The sequence below is a fragment of the Lipophrys pholis genome (assembly GCF_963383615.2).
Source record: "Lipophrys pholis genome assembly, chromosome: 5".
NCBI classification, from domain to species: Eukaryota; Metazoa; Chordata; class Actinopteri; order Blenniiformes; family Blenniidae; genus Lipophrys; species Lipophrys pholis.
In genome coordinates, this window is record NC_137628.1 from 4142491 (window position 1) to 4164395 (window position 21905).

Genomic DNA, 21905 nt, shown 5'->3' on the forward strand with positions numbered 1-21905 from the left:
TCATGACTCTTATCTTGTACTCTATCACCTTTATCCAATTGAGAGTTGCAGGAAGTACAAATGCAAACACTTGGACTGTAGAATATAAAGGCTCCTAAGCTTAGAACTGAAACAGGGAAATTCTGGCTGGTATTAGAGTTCAAACTATGAAAAAACTGTGCAGTCCACCTTAATTTCATCAGCCTGCCAAATCAGCAGAAGTAGTCATTCAGACCTGAGGTCCACTAACCAGATGCATTTCCAGTACATTTTCCAATCCTATTTTGATATATTGCCCCTCAGTGTGAACATTTAGTCACTTCTTATATTTCTGCATCTGTATAGTTGAATAGCTTTCGAAAAATCCTCACTAGTTCAGTGGAAATGTGCTATTATTAGATCATCACCACTAAGGTTTGAAGTCGAAACAGCTCATAAGTGATGACATACACATTTCTCAGTAAATGGTATAGACTAGAAGCTTGAAATGCATTTGTGGTGTGAAATGAGTGGGTGCAGAAACACTGCCTGGTTCTTACAGTGCACACATTGCATTTGAAACCTTGGTTTTCAACTGATGAAACACTTCCCAGTGTAAATCAGTCTTGCCCGATCAAGCACACCATACCTGAGGGAAAAAAAGGAGGAAATAACTAAGCGCTTGATTACATGATTTATTTCCAAGGGATGAGACTTGAACGCCTGAACACAGACTGGATAGTTGAATTTAACAATGTTAGACAAGATCGTAGCATTGATTGTTACAGCTGCACCGTTTAACAGTCAAAAAGTTGAGAAATTAAAATATAATGTTGTTCATTTGCCAAGAAAGCTCTGAAAACAAGTAAAATATATTATTGTAGTAGATTTTGACTACAATGAGAATGAACCAGACGATGTTTGCAAAACTGATGTCCTCGACAGGAAGGGCCAAAATGTCATTGTCTTTCTGATGCTGCTTGAGGGTCTTCACCATCTGCCAGACACTACTGAAAGTGTCTGAACAGGCTGCTGTGTTGAGCGCTTTCCTGATTTCTGATTTCCTCTATGCGGTTGCAGGCTGAGAGTGGCCGACACCAACATACTAATCTGCAAAGTCCGTGTGACGTGGTGGAGCTGGAGATGCACTCTACAGGTTGTCTCTCAGGATGAGACCAAGACGACACAGTCTGAATTGAAGTCTTGCCTTATCCATGATAAGTGCCTACAGATCGCCACAGATCATTATATGATGATCAAATGTCATCATCCTTCCAGATAAATTGTATTTTTTACATCTTTTAAGCCTTAAAATGTTTATACTGTATTCAATATTTTTTCTATTTGGTGTAAATACCTACCCATTGTGGTGCAACAATGTTAACAATTACTCCTGTACGATAAAGTAACTCTGTTCTATTCCATACTAAGATTGGTGAAGCTTTATTGTGGTAATTGAACACTAGAAAATATACTACAAAGAGAGTGTTTTCACTATGTAAATATTTAATTAGGCTCAATAGTTGACGAGTGACACAATGTGTATCAGACACGGTTGAGAAATTTTCCATGCGAGGACAACCGCACTCATGTAACTGCAGTCTTCCAGATGTCTTAACTCATTTCTCAGTCCAGTGAGTTTTGTCGTCGTCACTTTGGTCTAACGCCTATGTCTGCATCCTGTCATGTGATTTCCTGACTGCTGCGAAGTTTAGCCTCGGTGTGGCCGAATCATGCATCGACTGCACCTGTCACAGTCAACTTCAACAACAACATCTGGGGATCTTCAGACGGGATCCGTCCGCTTGGCCGTGACGCTGGACGTGAGGCGTCAACCAGGATAGTTTGGTGTGGATTGCGGAAGTTTCTTCAATTTGGGAGACAGTAGTTTGAGTTGACATATTTTTTTGCTTGAAGTGAGTTTATATATACTTCTTTCAACACCAACAAAAAGAGGAAGTGCCGGAAGAAGAAAATGGAGGAGCATCGAACTGTCAACTTCATGAGACTCTTATCAGGTAACAAACATTAAAGCAAATGTGTTTGTGCAGTTGTCACATATGTGAAAACAAGACAACATGTTCAACACTACGTTGTTACCGATAGTCTGTATGAACAGGTGCAGTAACACATTAACTGCTGCAGTAATTGTACATGATATATTGTACCGTTTCTATTCACTGGCAACAAAGTGATTCAGTTTTGTTGTGATGACCGCCTGTGTTTAAATCATCCCACATCTTTATTATTGTGTGTATAAATGTAGATATGTCAGTGACGTTGAGATTTATCTTCATATACCCGAAGGTAACAGGGAAACATCAAGAAAAGCAAACCCACATGTCCATAACTTCTGCAAATCATAAACTAAAAAAGTTCTTTAGATGGCTTGTAGCTGCTGATTGGCCAAACACAAATCTTCAGAGGACCCTAACATGGAAAATATTTATTCATATTTCATGAACTTTCATGAAGGAAAATGGATTAAAAGTGTAAGACTGGAACTAAAATGAAAAAGGAGATGGATAGATCACCCTCTGTGGAATCGCGTACTGTACCTCCGATAAAAGCCGAAATGTGTTGTTGTCACCACAGATGAGAGCACTCAGTCCACCCTGTCGTCGGACTCCTGTGAGTACTATCAGATGGAGATATTTGGCCAGCTGCCGAGTGTACAGGCTTCCCGACCCGAACTGGACAGAAGTGTCTATCAGGAGTCGGAGGAGAGGCTCAGCCATGGCCCGCTGTGCCCGGGACCCAGAGACAAGGCGTCCATGCAGTCCCTCCGAAACCTGGCCATGTGTATGCAGGGGAAGAGAGGTGCCCGGTGGGTTTCATTAAGTCACACTCCAGATGTTTGACATGAAATCAATTTACACCCATATAAAAGTGATGACTTAAGAAAGAAGTCATGCTTCCTGAGTCACACACTTCAGCAATGAAGTGATCAAAGTAATACTCAGGTTAAAACCTGCAATGTCACAATCAGGTTTTAAACCCAGTACAGTGAACTTTTCCTGTTTATTCGATGTTGCTGGACTGTTTTGTAGCGACTGTAACTTATATCTGTACTTGAATGAGTTCAGTTCAGAGCACATATTACAATAGCAAACAGTGCCAGTGTGTTTGAGACGCCATGAAGACAAACCTTGGACAGGTCGCAGGTTCATTACAGGGGAAACACAGAACCCCTACGTTCATTTTAGAAACAAAAATTACACTCCACAGCATCTTTTATACAAATACATTGAAGGTTATAAAAAACGAAATGGGAGTTGTTGTTTTTTTAGATTGATTCCTCAGTTTTACATGTCTTCCAAATGGATCGAGAATTGCATTTTAATTATTTAGTGATCATCGTAGGTGTACATTTGTCTTCGTTAAAAAACAGACGATCAGCAATAGTCAAATGAAATGCGACCTCATCACACACACACACACACACACACACACACACACACACACACACACACACACACACACACACACACACACACACACACACACACACACACACACACACACACACACACACACACACACACACACACACACAAAGACTTTAAAGATTTTGCATTTAAGAATGTTTATCTGTATTATATATATAATTTCTTTTCTTTTATGCTTTTATTCGACTAACTACCCCTGAAGCAATAAGTATCAGTAATTTGACACCAGCCTCATTGTCTCACCAGTTGTTGCTGTATCTGGAGCATATCATTAAAAGAAATCTGCAATTAGCTGACGTCGGTTTGTGCAAATCTGTTTCCAAATGAGTTTTTATAGCAGTTCTAAGAATGAGTTTTGGTCTGTTTTCAGTTGCTGAACGATGCAATAACCGTCAGTATTTGACTGTCGGTTAAATGATGTGATTTGAAATTCGAAAGAGCCCTTTTCAAACATTATAATTGTGGTTTGAATCAGGGACAAGAGGAAGATGCACACCAGCAGTATTGGGTTTTGGGAGTCCTGGCGGCGGAGTCAGAGCATCAACAGGAAGAGGCTTTGGGAGCAGATGGGCAGATTGGCCGGACTCTTGCCATGGCAGCACACTCTCCACAGGATTGAAGGCAAGGCGGTCTTCAGGTTCATCTGCTATACGTGGATTTGTACATGTCCTTTAATTAAATAGCTATTTAAATCAAACTTGCCGATCTCTTCCAGGCCGTTTCGGAGTTGGTGTCAAGGCCTATTTTGTTTTCCTCAGATATCTGGTTTTCTTGAACTTGCTCCATTGTGCCCTCACGTGGGGTTTCATTCTGGGGCCTACGATAGTTTATGGAAGAGGCAACAGCGGCAGTGAGTCATCTTCAACCACAGATGTCAGTAAATTAACCACAATGACATTCAAACCAATCAAAACAAATGTTCCCTGTAATTTTCTACAGAACCACTGAGATTTGAAAGCAATGACTCCGTTTTAGACTTCTTCTTGGGTTCGGTAAGTTTCTCCACTTGTTCAATTGCGCGGCTTCCTTTCTACGTCATCATTTATTTTTTCCACTTCTCACCAGGGCTACATAGATCGATCGCCTGTGTTTTTTGGTTTTTATACACGTGGTTCCTTGGCGATGGCGTGCCTGAATACACCTCTCCTCTACTTCATTGGGATCCTCACCATCCTCTTCCTCAGTCTCATCATGATCGTCCGCAGGTTAGATATCCAAAATCTGCAACTAAAAACACAGCCTCAATATTTGTATTGCTTATGTCCGTTCACCCCTGATAGAACGACTGTCGGCTACAAGCACACCTGGATGCTGGGGAAACATTACAGCATGAACCTGAGCTACAAAATGTTCTGCGGGTGGGATTTCACCATCCAGGATCCTGCAGCTGCAGGTCTCAAACAGAGCTTCATCAGGAACGACCTCAGAGTGAGTGGATGGACATCTACTGTAAAGACGCTGAACAATGAATCATTGCAATACTGAACGCTATCGTATATTGCATGTAACAACATGCTGCCCTGCACTGCAAGGCACAACGTCGGTGATTTTATAATGAGCGGTGGTAAAGTGTTTCTACACAATTTAACTCAAACCTTGAGCAAAATATTAGAAACGCCTTTTTGTTTAAAGGGGTAGTAATATTATGCGAAATTTACTTTCTAATGGTTTTCCAACACTAATAAGTGTTTCAATACCTGGGAATGACGCCCCAGAAGTGAAGAAAGTCTGTCATCTCTCTCCCTGTCTTGTTTCATTTCTTAAAAAGTGTGTGATCCAAAGAGCGAATCAGAAATCAAACCCTATATAGTGTCATCAGGGGTTTACCCAATCCCAATCAAGGTAGGCCCTCCCTTTGACCCTTTCACAGCTCTGCTCTGGCACATGGCAACACAAGAGGAAGTACTTCTTCCTCTTCCTAAGATGGGTATGTGTGGGCGGAGCCAGTCCAGCTCACACAGACACAGCAGGTTCTGAATGCAGCTCCTATGATCCAATATTCAAAAAGGAGGAAAATCAAGGAAAAGCTGGATTATATGACCCCTTTAAGGCAGTGTAGTTCAACCGCACCAAAACCTTGAATGACAAGCTCAGTGAAGCTGATAAACTCAAATCGATTTTTATTAAGTAGTTTCTCTTGTCATCTAACATTTCAACATAAATTCACATGAGCCAGATAATCAGTGCGAATGAAATTATGAATGACTCTTCGTTCTGTGCTCTACTTATATCCGTTCAAATCGTGCTGAAACAAAGCATTTCCCAGACCTCTAGATATTTCTTGTTCTTGTTTCTGCTTCCTGAAGCTCTATAGCGTCCCTCAGGGAAGGCCTGGCCTAAACGCAGACAACACTACTACATCTTGAAATAATCTGTGTTTAGGCTGCAGTTTAAATACACAGATTTGGAAATAGTTTGAAGATGCTTTGGTGGATTACCCATACATCCATCCATCTGTACCGGAATCACAAGAATAGAGATAAGACAAGTCTATAGATGTCATCATATACCAGCACATAAGCATAATGTCCATTATTTTTCATGTTTTAATATTTAATTATTTAAATGATTTAAATCAATAGCCATTGTTAAAAAAAATGTAGATGATGTCAGATGGAAAGGCTTGTAAACTCATGTAAACAACCTGTTAGGACTCTGTCTGCCTCTGTGTGTCTCACTTCGTGTTTCCAATAAACCAGTGGCCTTCTCCCCCTCTTGTGTCCACCCCTTCCTTGTGTATTTAAACTCCTCTCCCTCTGTTGTCCTTGTTGGATCGTCTTGTCAACATGTCTCGCCTCTTGTCGCTCCTGTTTTCCTCGTGTTCCCTGGACTTGGTTATCAATAAACTCTGTTTTTTAATGGGAATCTGTGAGTCTGCGTTTGGGTCCACCCTGCATAACCCTGCCACAACCTGTTTGAGTTGAGTTTCCAGGAATAATGATCCTGATGTCAAATTACAGCCACTTGATGTTGAATGTCAGCTGTCACAAAAAAACATAAGAAAAAAAAACACTTATCAGTAAAAACTGTGTTTGTACATAAAGCACACAAACTTTATAATATCCTGTTTGTAGGTGTTGACTAATAGTTGTGAGGCTGATTTTCATGTTGCATCTATGAATGACAAGTGAATGTCTTTCTGTCTTCAGCTGTTCCTGGAGGAGCAGAGTTTCTCCCTGCGAGAGGCTCAGAGGACTCTCGGGCAAAAAGTCCGTCTCTATCTGCTCAGGCTCGTCCTCAACCTGGTTGTTCTGTCTCTGCTGAGTGGCGCCTTTTACTTCATCTACTTCTCCACAGAAACGTCTCTGTACGAGGTAAAGAGTCACTGCTAAATATCTTACTTTGTTGCCTTGAGCCAACTAGTAATTATTTATAAGGTGCAGCACGATTTACACACACACACACACACACACACACACACACACACACACACACACACACACACACACACACACACACACACACACACACACACGCACACGCACACGCACACGCACACGCACACGCACGCACACACACACACACACACACACACACACACCGTTTCTTATGTGTGGTCCTCTTTACTGTACATTAATGAACTACTTTAAGCTTCTGATATGTTTAAATACAACTGTTTCACAACTTGCGATATTACATATATATATATATATATATAAAAATTTTCCCTCTGTGATTATCTTTCTTAGCATGGCCACCACTGGCTGGTCAGTCTCTTCCTTCAGTATCTTCCTCCCATGACCATCACCTTCGTCAACCTCGTCCTCCCTCACATCTTCCGTACGATCTCGTCTTTTGAAGACTACTCTTTCACCACTCAAGTGAACGCCACACTTGTGAGGTAAAGTGTAATAAGAGATAAGCCCTCCCAGCCCAAACACACACAGGCAGGCACACATTCAAATGGATTCAACCATTTTCTCACCAGGAGCATCTTCCTCAAACTGGCCTCCCTGGGAATCTACTTATTCTTTGTCTTGGCAACCACGAAAAACAAGCAGGTGAGTTGAGACTGCGACGGAAGTGTGATTCCAAAATGTCTTTGTTGACTTGTTTTGTTTTTCTCTTCAGCATCTCTTCCACTGCAGGGAGAACCAGTTCGGTCGAGAGATGTACAAGCTGTGCATCTTCAACTTCCTCGCCACTTTCTGCACTGCCTTTCTTCTGAACTTCCCCAGGAAGTGGGTTTGATCACCAACTGTTTGTTTGCCCTTCAGTCATGATGCTTTTAACAGAAATCGATTGAACTCTCTGAGTCAATAACTTTTGAATTTAAGTAATTGTGACTTCCCCTCCAGGCTGGTGCAGGAGAGGTACCCCACGTCTGTGCTGGCCCGTTTATTGGGGAAACAGCAGTTCCTGATCCCCTTCAATGTGCTGGATCTGGTGTACAGTCAGACTGTGTCCTGGGTGGGAGTCTACTATTGCCCTCTTCTGCCACTGATTGGAACAGTCACTCTGGTGGCCACCTTCTACATCCAAAAGGTTGTTTTGAGTTTTACAGTAAACCAAATGTGACATTAAAACTCTTATCTGGGTCTCCATATGTTTCCAACATGAACTGAAAGTCACAGTCTGAGATTAATTCATTAACAATACCAAATCCAAACTGCAATAAATGCAACAATTCTTTCTGTTAACTAAGAAAAGCATGTCACGGTTGATGTCGGGGACAAGGACCATATAGACTAATGTGAAATATGAGGGGAACTTTAACTCTTTATGGAACAACCTGCACTTTCTTCAGATTTAACTGTTCAAATGAACAGAACACGTCGACTTTCTCGTAATAAATGAATTAATTGCAGGACACTTGCACCATGTGGTGATTTGGATGAGACAGGAAAACAAGAAAATCATGTGTGTCTCCTCAGTTCAGCGTCCTGCGGTGCTGTGAAGCAGAGCACAGGATGTTTCGGGCCTCCAGCGCCTCAGTTTTGTTTCACTTCATGCTGCTGCTCGGTCTCCTCTTGGCTGCAGCCACGCTGGGATTCAACCTCCATCAGCAAGAAGATACAAACACGTAGGCTGCCGTCTTTACTGAAACAGCTGTTATTCGTGTTTCAATTCCTGCATTTATAACCTAACATTGTCTTTTTTTGACCTGCCTGCCTGTGCAGGTTCACTTGTGGTCCTTTTCGAAGAGAAACGGTGTTTAACGTGACAGAAGTGTGTGTGGAGAGTCTACCCAGGATGGCTCAGTCCACTCTCCGCTACCTTACCTCGGAGGCCTTTGCTTTGCCATTAATCCTAGCAGAGATGTGAGTGTGCAGAGTTTCCCTGATTGACCATGTTGTGTCTGAGCATTATTATTCAAACCTGTGTTTCCTGTGTACCATCTGATCTCTGATTCGCCAAAAAGGTTTTAGCAGTCAGAGGCAATTACCCTCACTTTCCTTTTTTTTTCTCAGCAAATGCATGTTTTTTTAAAACCTTTCTTTTGTAAGATCTTTGAACGTTTTCTTGTAAGCTACGCAGGTCAATAGCATTTGTATTTTATTCAGAATTTACTCAGAAACATCACAATGTTGTATTAAAAAACTCAAGTAATGTCAACTTATTTTTATTAAGTGAATGTTTTAAATCTGTAACAGCTTTCTTCCACTTGAATATCAGAATTTAGTGCAAACCACTAAAAAAAAACCCCAAATATTTCAAGTTTGTTTTAATAGCAGTGATTATTTCAGACTTATTTCTCCTTGTGCCTGCCTCAGTGGCGAGGTGCCTGTTTACCTTTATTATTTCTATTTTTGTCCTGTGCCTTTAGGCACACGCACACAAAAAGCACATCAAAACATGAGAAACGTTTGGCAATAGCATGCTGTGACTTTTGGTGACGATACAGTTAACCGTTTTTGAATAAATTAAGAAAAGAAAGTTGAATTCCCCATACAAAGCGGATGGGAGAGGCACCTCCATCTGTTGCCATGGAGATGGGGATCAAAGGCTGCCGACAGCGAGAGGCAGGCACACAAAATTTCCTCTGAAACTTTATCCCTTTAACTATCCAATGGGCTGTGCCAATCAAACAACCAGTCAATTCTCATGATTGGGTTTGGAACGCAGGCTCAGGCTTGATCATCCTGTCGCCGGATACCTTTGAAGAGGGTGCCTCGTTAAAAAAAACAAAAAAAACAAAGGCAGAAACACCCCCTGATTTAGAGGTACACTACTGATGATGTGTCCCATCATTTTACATCCTTCCATATCTGAGACACAGCTCCCACGTCACTCTAAAATGGTAAATTTCATAATGACTACCATCTTCCAGCACAAAGGACAGTTTAACATCACGTCCAAATGATTCTGGTTATGACCCTTCACTTAAAATTGACTTTACAAAATGTACTTATAACTTTTCATTTTCTAATTCATTTTTCAGTTTATCCCAAACTAGGGGAAGGAAGGAGACTGTCAAATACTTAGATAAAAATTTTTTTTAAAACTGAACACTTAATTAAAAGTTGTCAGATTAGCCCTATGAATGAAGCCTGAAAAACACTTCCTTTTTCTTCTGTTTCAACAGTATAATCTTAACCTCCTATGTGTCACGGGGACGAGCCAATCAGAAGGCCATTGAGAGACTGAAAGACATGCTGGTCATGGTAAGTAGTGCATATCTGCAAACAGATTACATTCCTACAAATAGAAGAAATGCAGAAGTCACACTGAGATTATTCAATTCCTTTGGAGGAACAACGTCGTGCGGCTGGTAATTCGTGTCCAATCTGCGAGTTTGTGTGTGTTTACCTCACAGATCAGCTCAGACAAAGTTTTCCTGGTGAGGCAGCACGCCACATTGCTGAGGGGTCGGAAGAACAGAAACCCAGTTCGTTCTGCCCCAAGATGCTCGTCTCCTCCAGCAGAGAGACGCCTCGTCTAAGCATCTCATCTGAGGGACGAGGCCCGTCTGTCCACAAAGACATAAAACCAAAGCTTGCTCCTGCTGCTTTGCGGCGGATTAAAGTAAAACTGATGAACGCTTCCTTGACAAAAGAACAAAACGGCCTTCAGTATGATGTTTACTGTTTGCTTTATCATTTCTGCTGTTTTTTTTAATGTAAATATTTGATTCCCATATTAGTTATTCCCATATTATATTCCCACATAGTTTTAGCTCTTTTAAACATTTCAGCCATGGGTCTTTTTGAAGATAATACAGGTATGCAAATATATATATTTTTTAAAAGAGAATAGGTTGAAAATGTTTCTAATTTTCAGAGAGCCAACAGAGGAGCTAAAGAAGTATTGGGAGATATACGATTCTGTACACCACATCGCCAGAGGACCTTTTTATTAAAGATTCATGACTTCAAAAGAATTTATTAAAAAGGAGTGGTCACTAATAGGAAAAAAAGAGTTTCCCACAAAATGCTTTGTAAAGGGACCCAAGTATGTTTTAGTGACAGTTTAAAAGTTTTAAGTTGCATAATTTGATGATTATCAAGATAAAATCACTAATCGCTATTTGCTTGGCCAGGATAACCGTGACATAACATTTAAATATCGTCCTATGCCACATGGCTGCAGACCCTGTTACAGTTACATTCTGTGTTGCCCCTGCTCTCACCTGGAGGCCAGGGGAGATGCTGAGCAGGTTGGCAGGTAGGCGGGGCCTCTCTGTCGGTAGTGACTCGTGCAGCCGTCGGTCAGGTCAGGTTGAGTTTGTTCCGCGGCTTCAGCTGCAGCGCGTGGTGAAAAGCACGCTCATCACTTTCACCGAGAGGCGTCCGAACATCTGCTCCAGAATCTCCTCCGGCAGCTCCAGACAGGTTCTCCAGAGCGGGTCCTCGTGACCTTCTGCCGGGTTGCTGTGCAGCCTCAGAGCCACGTGTAGCAGCAGCAGGAGGAGGCTGATCTGATGTTGCATCGCTGCGCTCTGCTGGCTCAGCGGTTCGGCCAAAATGTGCACGTAATGCCCCATGTTCAGCCTTTACTCCCCTGAAAAGCTGTTGCAGAGTATAAAGTGCAGGTTACCGTAGCGTCGCGTTTAGGGGTGGGAATTGTTAAGATTTTATCAATATCAATGCCATTGTCAATTCTGCTTTCTGAGTATTTTTTTGGGGAGGGGAAAAAAAGTAGTTCTACAGTCTTCGGCACCAAAAGGAAAAAAAAAATTTTCCAAACATGAAACTTGAATTATAATTTTTCCCTTAAAAACAAAACAGTCAAAGGTGTATTTGCCTTCGTTGGATGCCCCCTGGAATTTACACTTTTTCAAATTTTGCGCTGTTGACAAGTTAACCCTCTCTGGGAGGTCGGAGACTGGAGAGGAATGTGGAAGTGACGTACGAGGAGGAACTCGTTCTCGGTCTGCAGGGAATGCTGTGTTTTCATATCGTGAAGTCCGTGAAGAGGGTGAGGCAGGAGATACAGGAGTGGAGGGAGAAGCTGGAGGACGAGAGGAGGGAGGGAGAGAGACAGGAGTGGGAGAGGTAGAAGAGAGAGAAGAGGGAAAGGTTGGAGAAAGGTAGGAGGTGGGAAGGAGATTGTAGTGTACGTCACTTCCTGTCGTACAGGTATTGTGTTAGTTTTACCCCCAGAAGTATTCGGCAGATAGAGGGTTAACATGTGTGCCTGGAATAAAGCAGTTAAACTGGAGAATGTATACTGCGTGATTCAGTGACGTGCGGTGAGGTTCATGGCTGGTGAGGCACTGACTTCATCACAGTCAGATTTACAAACATATGAACCCTAAAGAGGATCTTATTCACCATTTGATTGGCAGCAGTTAACGGGTTATGTTTAAAAGCTCATACCAGCATTCTTTACACATACAAATTGTAGCACACAAAAAAGCACATTTAATAAAAAAAAAAACGTTATTATGGTCTTACCTTTACTTATAAATGAAGTCCATGCGCCGCTCCTTCTGAACAAAAGCATCGATAAATTGTTTATAGAAGTTTAGAAAACTGTTTTATTTTAGATATGTAATCCTCCATGTTAAAAGTAAGTCCAGGCGAGAGGAAAAAATAAACGACCGCTGCCGCTGCACTTGACTTGCTAACTGTAGCTTGTTGTCACTTATTCTGCAGCCGAGGAGTCGCAAGAAGGATCCCTGGGATCACTAGCGCCCTCTACCATGAGGCAGGAGAACTGCGTGCCTCACCCAGTGCGTCTTCGCAGCCGTTTTATGATTGCTCAGCACAAGAAACACGTTACACACATACAGTTGTTGACAAAATACACTGTACATTATATACCTCAGTTAACTAAACTATGGAAATTTATAATATAATTCATATAGCAAAAGTGTTTGAACATTTTAATGGCGACATACAGAGAGATAGCAATACGGTCTCACTGCACAGCAGGCCAGCAGTTAGCCGAGTCATTGCGCAATCCATGGTGAGGCTCAGCTGGCTGCCGCCTCACCGCAAGTCTCTTCTCAGTATTTGAACGGTAAATGTGAAAATTCAGCGATTTTGAATAAAAATTATCTAAAACTGGTGAAGTTAAATGGAAAATAACTTTATAGTATAATCACTGGATACATATAACAATTTAATTAATTTTTTTTCTTTTTACAATTTTTTTTCTTTCCATGATGGCAGGTGAGGCACTGCCTCATAGAAATTGTGAAGTAGACTTCTGCACATAAACCACTATATATAACTCTAGTTTTATAGGTCTATGGCCCCGCTCCGCTGCTTCTAGCTTCTGCAGCTCGACCGGCGCTTGTAGTCCGTGATTGTTGTGGCTGTTAGGGGACGTTGCGGATTGCGCGTTTTTTATTTTAGATCGGCGGGGTGATCGGCTGGATTTGCCGATTCCCGATCACTCACAAATCAATATCGGCCCCGATTCGATATCTACCGATCTGATCAGGAAATCCCTAGTTTTAACCAATTCTTTGTAAACGTGGGAGCAGATTTAGCAGCAAAAATAAAAGAACCAGGGACAACACAAGGTGGGGGCATAGAAAAATTGTACTTGGATTTCTGTACACCATATCTTCTAAGTGTAGTTGATAATGAAGACATTTTGGAAATTGTAAGGAGATGTAAAAAAATAAACTTCTACAGACTGGAATGATAGACATGTCAACAATAGACAGTTATTGAAGGAATTATAAAACCACTCACCCACATCTGCAATTTCTCTTTTCAATCAGGTACAAAATAAATTGCAAAAGTGATACCATCGTTTGAAACTGGAGATAAACACCATTTCACAAACTACAGGCCTGTTTCTTTACTCCCCCAATGTTCCAAAATACTCGAAAAACTTTCAGATAGACTGGACAAATTCATTGAAAACAACCTCCTTACTGACAGTCAATATGGATTTAAAACAGACAGAACATCGCCGGCACTAATGGAACTCAGAAAATCACAGACTGTATAGACAATAAAAAAATTGCAATTGGAGTATTTGAGGACCTAAAAAAGCATTCAATACCATTGATCCTAACATATTATTAAGTAAACTAGAATGGTATATATTAGGGGAGTTGGACTGAGCTGGCTGTGAAACTAACAGGCCACAGTTTGTGCAGACAAGTGACCATAAATCTGACTTCATGAACATTACATGCGGTCCGAAATTTATATTATACATCAATGACTTGTGTAGAGTTCTGAAAGTACTGAAATTTGTTTTCTTTGCAGATAATATTTTTTTTCCGGTGAGAATTTGAAGCAAACTTCAGAAAATCACAAATGAAATGAAAAAACAAACTATAGTTTGACAAAGTGATTAAAGCTAAGCAAAACAAAGATCATGTTTGGGAGACACAAAATAGATTGTAATGTCGAATTGATAATAGACAATACTAAAATAGAAAGGGTACAGGTGTGATTTTGGATCATAAAGTCTGCTGGAAACCTCATGCAAGATACATACGAGCTAAACTGGCAAAATGCTCGGCAATTCTGTGGAAAACAAAACGTATTCTGGACTATAAATCATTGCTTACTCTACATTGCTCATTATTTTTTGCCATATCTGACTTACTGTGTAGAAATCTGGAGAAACAAAAGTCCAGGTAGCACGAGGAGACTCAGGGGTGACGGGATGACCAGAGGCGAGACAAGTGACGAGGCAACAAGACATGTTGACGAGACGATCCGACAAGAACAACAAAGGGAGAGGAGGCAGACGCAGAGACCTGACATTTACTTTCTACTTTTTTATTATTTTTTTTACTTTTTCTTTCATTTGTATGTACAAATAGTTACATATTTTTTATACATGTTCGAAATAAAATTAATTAATTCATGCATTCATTCATTCACTCACTCATCTGACCCGGCCCCCTCTCCACTCTCAGCCAATCACAGGCCAACTCTCTCTCACGTCTCATGTTCAGGTGACACAAAAGAATTGGAACCAACACGTCGTCATCATTAAATTCAATTAAATCAATTAAAAAGGTTGCATAGAGAAGGCAGTGCAAATAAATGAATAGATAAATAGAGCACCAGGGCGGAAAACCAACCAGGACCAACCCTCCACTGGCCGTCACAGAGAGGCTTCATGTATCCCAGTTTCAATTAACCTGATTTCATTGGTCCAGAATCCAGAGCAGGTATGTTGGTCAGTGTTTAATGCCAAGTAGTTTAGTAGTTTAGTAGTAGTAGCAGAGTCTGACAGCTGTACATGATGACAATGAAGTGACACAGAGTTATTACAAATAACTGAAAAATGACCAACATTAGATAAAAAGTTACGCAAAATTAGCAAAGTTATAAAATAATTATGAGAGGGCAATACATCTAAATATAAATGAGACACTATAACGGGTCAAAAATAAAAAAGTCCATACAGACAAAATGATCATCCAAATCTTCACCAGAAATCTCATCTGAGGGTTACACACGTCCGTGAATACGTCATGTTTATTCTGCAAGCATCATCCATATTAACATAACCTGCTGCGCACTGGGTCACACTGAAGATAAGAAATGAACCCTTGTGAACGCAGCACGTGCACTTTGTGAAACTCAGACACAGTCATTCATAGAAAGCGGAAAACGCTGGGTAGTTTGTGAGCAGAGGAGTGAAGAGCGTTGACAGGCGAGCCGGTCTGTTGAGCAGGACTTCACTCGTTCAGCTTCTGCTCAGATGCAACTGACTGTATCCTCATGGCTGCATTGATGTCCCGTGTTATCTGCCCACAGTACATGTGTAACACCCTCCGCTATGACACAAACACACATATGCGCACATATAGATAATCTGTGGGAAACATGTCCGAGGTACATACATAGGTAGCACTGTTATGAAGAACCACCAGACTCTTCATCTGTTGCCAATTTTGGGTGAGTTGATCAATTTTTTTTTTATTGGACTTGGCAATATAAATAAATTACTTAACGACTAACATTTTACTGACATTTGTCTGTTTGTTTTTTTTTTTCCAGCTCTGGCAAGTTTGTTCATCAAGATAAGTAAGTGTTTTGAAACGGTGTTTAAGTCACAGTACCGGAGGTTATATCTGCCTCCTCACAACTATTTATGTGTTTCTTTTACAGTTTGAAGAAATGTATTTGTTTTTACTGACATGTATTTGAATCAGGACACATTGTAATTTAACGACATTTAAAATCGTGGCATCGCTAAATATAGCGTCTGGCTTTTAAAGAACTACCACCTCCATCTTTCACCTGATCTTAGTTAGATTAAGAAATAATGGAGTTAAAGTTCATGTATTTGCTGATTTGTATTTATGAGTATTTGTCTCTCAGTTGGTAGAATAGTTCCTTTTCCTTTGGCTGGTTGTTCCACCCCTCCTCTACATCAAGAAAGGGTTTTTTTTTCTTCTCATCTTGTGAAAATTGTAATTTATTTCTGATTTGATACCATAAATTCCAATGGAAATTAGGCTCAGTTATCATTTAAAATTTCTTAGCTCTTTTTTTTTTTTTTTTACCTATCAAACCAGTAATAGGGTTCCTTTGTGTAAATTGGTTCTTAAATATTAGAGATTAGAGCCAGTAAATAGAAACAAAGGTAACATGACGACAAAAGAGCTTAAAGAATGATTAGACATCTAAAACAGTCTAAAAGGGAGATGGTGTATAAAAGAGAGTAAAAAATAAAGATGCAGTGCAGCATTAAATCATCAATTGTTCTAGGCAAGGCAAATTTATTTATAGAGCAGCATGCAGACACAATACACGAACGCTTTACAAAGAAATAACAGAAATACATTAAAGCAAACAATTAAGAGTCTTAATCTTAAACGATTAAGACTATGAAATACTTTAAAACCTCTCACATTCTCTCTCACACACTCTCATCCTTTTCATTGGATCTACTTTCCTTTGCCCTTTTCCCATATTAGTATTTGTCGTTCCCAAATCCCCTCCAAATATTCTGTCCTCTGGTCAGAGAACCACACGTCACGCTGTTCCAGGTACCTTCACAGACACGCCACCAAAATAGAAATAATACATTTCTACATGAGCGGAGGAAGCGCTTTAATGAAAAGCAGCAGACAAAGAGAAAGTCATCGTCCTCTTACTAAATAAATTCAGAGTTGGTGCTCTTCAGATCTCCAAATAAATGCATGAAAAATAAATGCATCTCTGATTAGTTAGATTAGTTTTGAGTCTGAGGACGTAAAGCTTAAGTCTGGATGGTTTGAAGCACAGCAGGAGTCTGGTCCTAAACCATTCTGACTGTTGTCAATAAGCAGTGATTGATTGTTTGAATTGATTTCCTACAGTTTCATCTGTCTGGGGTTTTTTTTTATTTCATTTTATTTATTTTTTTTTTTTAGGTGGCTCAAGCTCAGCTCGCCCTGTTCTCACGGGCCCAGACAAAGCCTACCTTGGCTCGAGGGTGGTTTACCGATGTCGAGCACCTAACTCCTCCCCTCCAGTCACCTACGAGCTGCTGTCAAACAGCGGTGCCCTGGTGACCACGTACATCGATCGCCAAGGGGACCAGACCGCATCGTTGAGCATGAAAGTCTCTGAGGCCTCGGACGGGTCGTACTACTGCCGGGTGACGGCCGGAGGAAACACAGGAGTCAGCATCAGCCTCCAGCTGAGTGTCGTCAGTGAGTCAAACGTGCTCTGCATGTTTGTAAAAACTACCAAACATGACCTCAGTTTTTACTCCAAAACTGTATGTGGTATCCCCCAAACTCCAGCGCCAGCGTCACAAACCAGGGTGACCTCTGACCCCTTCCCACCGGTTCTCCATGAGGGCTCACGCCTCGTCCTGAGCTGCGACGTCGGAAGGGGCTCCCACCTTTCCTACACCTGGTTCTTCAACAGGAAAGAAGTGACGCCGTCGACCCCACTGTCCGACTTCTTCAACCTCACTGGGAACAAGCTGGTGGTGGAGGAAGCGACTCCCGAGCATGCTGGGAGGTATTCTTGCGTCGCCTGGTCCACGGTGCAGGACACCAGGAGGTTTTCCAGCAGCGCAGAAGTTCAAGTGACAATTAAAGGTATCTATCAACAGGATGACTCTCTGAAGACTTCTAACAGTAGATTGGCAGGTGATGTGGTGTAAACGTTGATGATTTAGTAACGAGTGATTCCCGAGTCCGGTCGTCCACCCAGCGGTTTTGTTAGTGCAATCCAACATGCTTTTAATGTAATTTATTGACAGTCTATAATCATCAGCTACCTGTCTTCTAGGACAGGCAAGCTTATTTATAGCGCACTCAGAGGAACAGGCAATACGACTCTCACACATTCACACTGATTGGCAAGTAAGAAACACATCCATGTTGTAGTTTAACCAGCATGTCTATATTGCAGTACAAACCTGAACTGGACTTTCTTGGAAGGACGCAGAATGCAAAGATTAGCCTCTAATATCCTATGACGTATAATATACTTTGCTTAGGTTATGCTGAGTTATAAGTAAATGCAAAATTGTTTAAAGATACTCAAGTACAAAGTACTCTACTCAAAGATTTAGTTACCCTTTTACAACAGATCCAGTTTACTTGTATAAACATCTATCTTCAAAACCTATATCTCAGATTTCTTTTTTATTTAGAAACTACGTGGTGGGAATTTGCAAAAATTCAGATATTTAATTAAATTACGGGTGTACTCTAAAGCCACTTATGAATTTGAAGGTTAATGTTGAAATACAATATATCAGGTATTTTGAAAAATACAGAAAAAATACAATGACACAGAAATGATATTTAATTACAATCTCTTCATTTCATGTATACCTTCTATCAGGTCTCGATGAGTTAATTATATGGGGCGGATTATCTGTATGTGGCACCTGGTGACTCTGTCAAATTTTACCTGAGGATCATTTACACTTATGATCGCCAAACAGCAGATTCATGGACTGCAGGTTTGCTGTGGGGCTGCATGGTGGAGTCGTGCCTTGACCTTGAACTAAAGAGACTTTTGGCCAAATGTTGTATGACTTTCTTTCACTTCCTCCTAGAAGAAGCTCGATCACCTCTGTCCTCATTTCTCTTAAACCGGCCTCCTTCTTCTCCAGTCTATGTTTCAAAACCGGAGATCTCCTTCTCGGTTTTCCAAGAAGGAGGAAGGTACCGAGGGAACGTGACCTGCTGGTCGTCCAGAGGGAGTCTGCCAGTGAACTTCTCTCTGTTACTGGACGACATGGAGGTGGACTCTGTGACAGCGACCGAGTCCCTGGCGGGGTGGTTTCGTGTGGACGTGGATCCCGGGCTGGACATGGGCGTGGCTCGATGTCGGGTGAACACCGAGCTGCAGGAGCTGAGGAGCGGACCGGTGACTCTGGAAGTAGGTACGAGCTTCACACACGTGTGGATGAAGTATTTCTGCGACTCCTGCTCCTTGCTAGTAGTTCTCTGCCTCCCTGATCATCCAGTGCCGGTAGGAGGGGACGTGAGCATGAACGTGGAGTATCTGTACACCTCTGCATCCAAGCTGGCCGCTGCCTTGCTGACCTGTGAAGTCAGTAGAGGGACTTTTCCTCTCATCTCCTGGCTGCTGAACGACTCTGTCCTTCCCTCTGGGCCGCGGGAGGACTCCCACCCGGAGCCCAACCTGCCTCACCTGGCCCTCATCGATGGAAATCGAACCTTGATCCTCACCAGGCTCGGCCCAGAGGAACGTGGTTTTTACCGCTGCAGGGCCAGAGACAGCTACAACGAGTCCGGGCCGTGGGTGGAGAGTTGGGCCGAGCTGGTCCAGGTGACAGGTGAACAGGTCCACCAGAGAGAAAACCCTAAGATCTAAATATAGTGCTTGTCAAATAAAGAGTCATCGGATGACGGAATTATTCCGGGTGAATGAATGTGAATCGTAATGTAACATAAATAGTTTGTGGACGTTTTTGAAGAAATGAAGCAAACAAGGAAAACAAAAATGTTTCCATGAATTCATCCAGAGAAACTTCTATATAGTTTAGATTTTTACTGTTTAATCATTTATAATTTTAGCTTAAAATTCTGAATGCATTTGGCCTTTTTTATCAAATCACATTATTTTTCCTTTTATTTTATTTTGAAGGAATGAATGATTATTTCACCTACAGTTACTTTGCAAAAATTGATTTCTGTGCATTCAATTTAAAGTGCTTAAAAGTTCACGCACACATGTTTTGTTTGTTTTCCTTTTTACAATTTCTGTCGCCAAAATGGGTTTAGGCTGAAGCCAAGGCTTCTATTTGCCAGTTACCCAGGGCACCAGTGATACAAGAGAAAAACAAACAGGAAAAAAAAACAAGTAATACAAAAGAAGAGAAAAACTAAAACTTGCTCTTAGTTATTCTTCTTAATTATTTCTGATTTCAATAACTTTTCATTGTAACCATTAGTTATTTTACATTTCATGTCGTCGTCTTTTCCATAATATGACTCCTAGAAATGAAACACGTTCATCTCTATTTAACATTGGTTCTCACACCACCTCTTCCAAAGACACCAAATCCTCTTAAATTATTATTATTTTCTCTTATTCTTTTTTTTGCCATAAGCCTTAAACCTTTTAGTTTATATGTGATGAAAGTAGGGAGAAGGGGATAAAAGCTCATTTAGAATTACTGGTTTATTTATTAACCTGTTTATTGATTAGTGACTTCTAATGCCATATAAGTATCTATAAAAAAAACAAAATGCTAAGTGATTGCATTACGATATAACTTAATGGCGGTCAGTTCTGCCGCTCATCCCACAGATGCTTGCCTTTTATAAATGTGGCACCATTTAACTGTAAATTAACAGTCTTGCCGGCAGACTTTATTGCACTGAAGCATTCTTTACAACAAATGAACATCTACCCACAAATGTCCTTGTTGTTGTTTGATTCTTCCACAGAGGCTTGCATGACCACCACAGAGATGATCTCCATATCGTTCTGCTGCTTCCTGCTTCTGATGCTGGTGGTGTGTTCAGCCTGTGTGTTCAAGATGTTCGACCACAGCCGAGGTGTGTGTACGCCTGCGTGAGCGTGAGACGTGAAGCTGAGTTTGCATAAAAGGTGTTTTTTTTTTTAACCTGTTGGGGTTTTTATTCACAGCTCTTCCCCAGATTGCCCCGACAAAGTAAGAGTTAACACAGTGGAAACAAAATTCAAAAACAATACGTCAACTGATGTAGTGATGTTTCTCTTTCTCAGCTCGGATTCTCTTTCACTGCCTGAGCTGACGTCGCGGTCAAGAGACAAGAAGACCGACTCGCCCCACACAGACTGTGACGTGCACAGTCAGGCGTACAGGTGAAAGGAAACACTGGAGACAGCAGAATAAAAAACAACAAATCTGCATCAGGGAAACAGCCTGAGTACCTAACAAATATATAAATGCAACTATATCTTAGAGTTCCCGGAAAGGTACTTCATGATATTGTATATTAATCTACAGGTGAACATGCAGTACACAGGAACTTATAATATATGGCTCATAGGAATTTAATCTTTTTTGGTGCAGCTTTTTTAATAAAATACACGAGGAAAAGAGCTTGACTTTGGCTGTATTGTGTAATTAGCAGTATTTCAGAACTATGAGATACAAACAGAATTAAAAAAGACAATTCTGCACTTTGTCAACGTTGTATTTTCGTTGTTCTTGAGATGTCACATTGCATTTTCAAAGCTATTAGACCAAAGTTCTGAAACTCAAATGATCTACTGCTTATTTAATTGAACATTCACTCCAGTCATGAAGTAATACCAAAATTATAAATTTAATTACTTCTCAAAATGTGATCTTTTTTTGCAAATATTGTAAAAGAGACTGCAAACCGTAGGGGATCTTTTTCTAAAATTCTTAGTTTTCTCCACTGGCCAGACACCTGGAAGCACCTCCGCTCACATTTCCTTCATATTATGCCAAATAAATGTATATATTTTAAGTCAAGTTGCAGGATCCATGAGTTTGACACTCCTGTGTTAGATTTTCCATCATTGATGATTTCTATTAGCCAATCGCTGTGAATTGTCACTTCATGGTGTTTTTGTAAATTAAACATGTTTTTCTACAAGATCTCATGCTGTTGGTTTCTTCTTCTTTTTTTGTTTTTTTAAGTTATTTATGCTCAGTCACTGATAGTTGTGGGGGGGGGGTCCAACATGA

At 40.9% G+C, this 21905-nt stretch overlaps 2 protein-coding genes across 3 annotated transcripts; both read left to right on the forward strand.

Moving 5' to 3' along the window:
• Positions 1 to 1655: 1655 nt before the first annotated feature.
• Positions 1656 to 12007, forward strand: tmc8 (transmembrane channel-like 8). Of its 2 annotated transcripts, XM_080463034.1 has the most exons (16): positions 1656 to 1976; positions 2554 to 2785; positions 3883 to 4028; positions 4123 to 4257; positions 4347 to 4399; positions 4473 to 4612; positions 4688 to 4835; positions 6557 to 6721; positions 7097 to 7248; positions 7336 to 7408; positions 7479 to 7588; positions 7706 to 7892; positions 8282 to 8430; positions 8528 to 8668; positions 9934 to 10012; positions 10165 to 12007. In XM_080463034.1, the coding sequence occupies exons 1-16, from the start codon at positions 1934 to 1936 to the stop codon at positions 10288 to 10290; spliced, it is 2079 nt and encodes a 692-aa protein (XP_080319160.1). In that variant the 5' UTR covers positions 1656 to 1933; the 3' UTR covers positions 10291 to 12007. The 2 variants fall into 2 exon arrangements, with proteins under 2 accessions (XP_080319160.1, XP_080319161.1); XM_080463035.1 differs by lacking the exon at positions 2554 to 2785.
• A 3295-nt stretch (positions 12008 to 15302) lies between these two features.
• On the forward strand, positions 15303 to 21815 carry LOC308110104 (Fc receptor-like protein 5). The gene is made up of 9 exons (XM_080464191.1): positions 15303 to 15673; positions 15776 to 15802; positions 17137 to 17418; positions 17512 to 17814; positions 18843 to 19115; positions 19200 to 19532; positions 20650 to 20760; positions 20852 to 20876; positions 20951 to 21815. The coding sequence occupies exons 1-9, from the start codon at positions 15634 to 15636 to the stop codon at positions 21051 to 21053; spliced, it is 1497 nt and encodes a 498-aa protein (XP_080320317.1). The 5' UTR covers positions 15303 to 15633; the 3' UTR covers positions 21054 to 21815.
• Positions 21816 to 21905: the final 90 nt, after the last annotated feature.

Coding starts and splice junctions, on each gene's coding strand:
- tmc8 (XM_080463034.1), top strand. CDS start 1,934: ATGGAGGAGCATCGAACTGTCAACTTCATGAGACTCTTATCAG. Junction 4,613..4,687: donor CTCATCATGATCGTCCGCAG/GTTAGATATCCA, acceptor CACCCCTGATAG/AACGACTGTCGGCTACAAGC. Junction 7,893..8,281: donor CCACCTTCTACATCCAAAAG/GTTGTTTTGAGT, acceptor GTGTCTCCTCAG/TTCAGCGTCCTGCGGTGCTG.
- LOC308110104 (XM_080464191.1), top strand. CDS start 15,634: ATGAAGAACCACCAGACTCTTCATCTGTTGCCAATTTTGG. Junction 15,674..15,775: donor TCATCTGTTGCCAATTTTGG/GTGAGTTGATCA, acceptor TTTTTTTTCCAG/CTCTGGCAAGTTTGTTCATC. Junction 20,877..20,950: donor CCCCAGATTGCCCCGACAAA/GTAAGAGTTAAC, acceptor TCTCTTTCTCAG/CTCGGATTCTCTTTCACTGC.